Source organism: Propithecus coquereli, unplaced genomic scaffold, assembly GCF_000956105.1.
Source record: "Propithecus coquereli isolate 6110/MARCELLA unplaced genomic scaffold, Pcoq_1.0 Scaffold21, whole genome shotgun sequence".
Lineage (NCBI taxonomy): Eukaryota > Metazoa > Chordata > Mammalia > Primates > Indriidae > Propithecus > Propithecus coquereli.
This window is the reverse complement of record NW_012146078.1, coordinates 4,414,998-4,416,193: the sequence shown is the minus strand read 5'-3', so window position 1 is coordinate 4,416,193 and position 1,196 is coordinate 4,414,998. Positions and strand designations below refer to the sequence as shown.

General features: G+C 34.0%; 1 protein-coding gene across 1 annotated transcript in view; it reads right to left on the bottom strand.

Annotated features, from left to right (window-relative positions):
* Positions 1-39: 39 nt before the first annotated feature.
* Positions 40-1,196, bottom strand: part of POU1F1 (POU class 1 homeobox 1) — a 29,397-nt gene continuing 28,240 nt past the window's right edge. Inside the window, exon 4 of the mRNA XM_012644316.1 lies at positions 40-331. Coding sequence (XP_012499770.1) covers positions 121-331 — 211 coding nt within the window. The 3' untranslated portion in view covers positions 40-120. The remainder of the gene's footprint in view (positions 332-1,196) is intronic.

The following is a 1,196-nucleotide window of genomic DNA, read 5'->3' as shown; positions in this document are numbered from 1 at the left end:
GCTAAAGTTATTGGTATAAAATTATTTTTGAAGTCAACTAAGTAACTAATGTCTATTTTTGTTGAGGAATGGAAAGGAATGAAAAGTAGGAAAAAAACGATGATTGCACAGTAACAAATTTTATCTGCATTCAAGATGCTCTTTAGAAATAGAAAATAAACTCTGATTCAGACTTGTTTTCACACGTTTTTCTCTCTGCCTTCGGTTGCAAAACCAAACTCTTACTACTTCTTTTTCAAGATTCAGTTCTTCAGCCATCCGCATGATCTCTTGAGAGGAAGGTTTATTCTGTTCTCCAAAGTGTCTCTCCAGAGCATCTTTGGCAGCAATACTGGGGTGAGGTGGGAGTAAGGGGTGAAATTATGTTTTTAGCGAAGTTTTTGGCAGATCAAAATTAAGTTAGGTTGAACTTCCAAATACTAACATGAAAAGGAAACTTAGACTCTGAACACACTTGCAAAGCACTTCAACAAGAACAACTGTACAATTTGTTAAATATTTAGATGCTTGTCTTAATGCAGGGTAACGTTACCAGAATCACAGGAAGAAATAAGTAGGGGTACCCAGGCCTTCTATGTTTATCCTACTTTGCGCCACCAGAGGGCACTGCGTTCTTGAAAAGGAAATGAACACGTCCATCAGCCTTCCTAAATATACCCCTAAAATCATTTAGGTTGTTTACAATAGGTGAAATGTGTTGTGAAAAACGAACCAATCAAAACAAAACCTATGCTTTAGCATTTCCTATGTGGGCCTCATAAAAACTACAAAAAGATGATGAAAAATCTTTCTGGGTTGAAAGGCAAAATGTCATGTTGAAATTTTAAGATAGTGAAATACTGATGAGCAGTGTTGCTACTTTTAATAACACGGATACCATAGATACCTTATTTCCAAAGCAAGAGCATGTATATAAGAGGACAGTAGAGATGGTACCTCTTTTAGAAGTGATTGTTTGGTTTCTGTATTTCTCCAAAACTTCTGGAGCAAAAGAGTTCTTGAATCAAACAATATAAAATTTTCCGTCAAATGTTAAAAATTATTTGCTCTCCATTTCTCACAATTAAGCTATTAAATTACACTTTTTAAAAACCTATCTTGTTTCTTCAGTTGACTTTATTCACTTTACATTTATATGTTATGTTGCATGTCTATTACACTCAAATGCTCATTCCATTTATAAAATAAACATAATT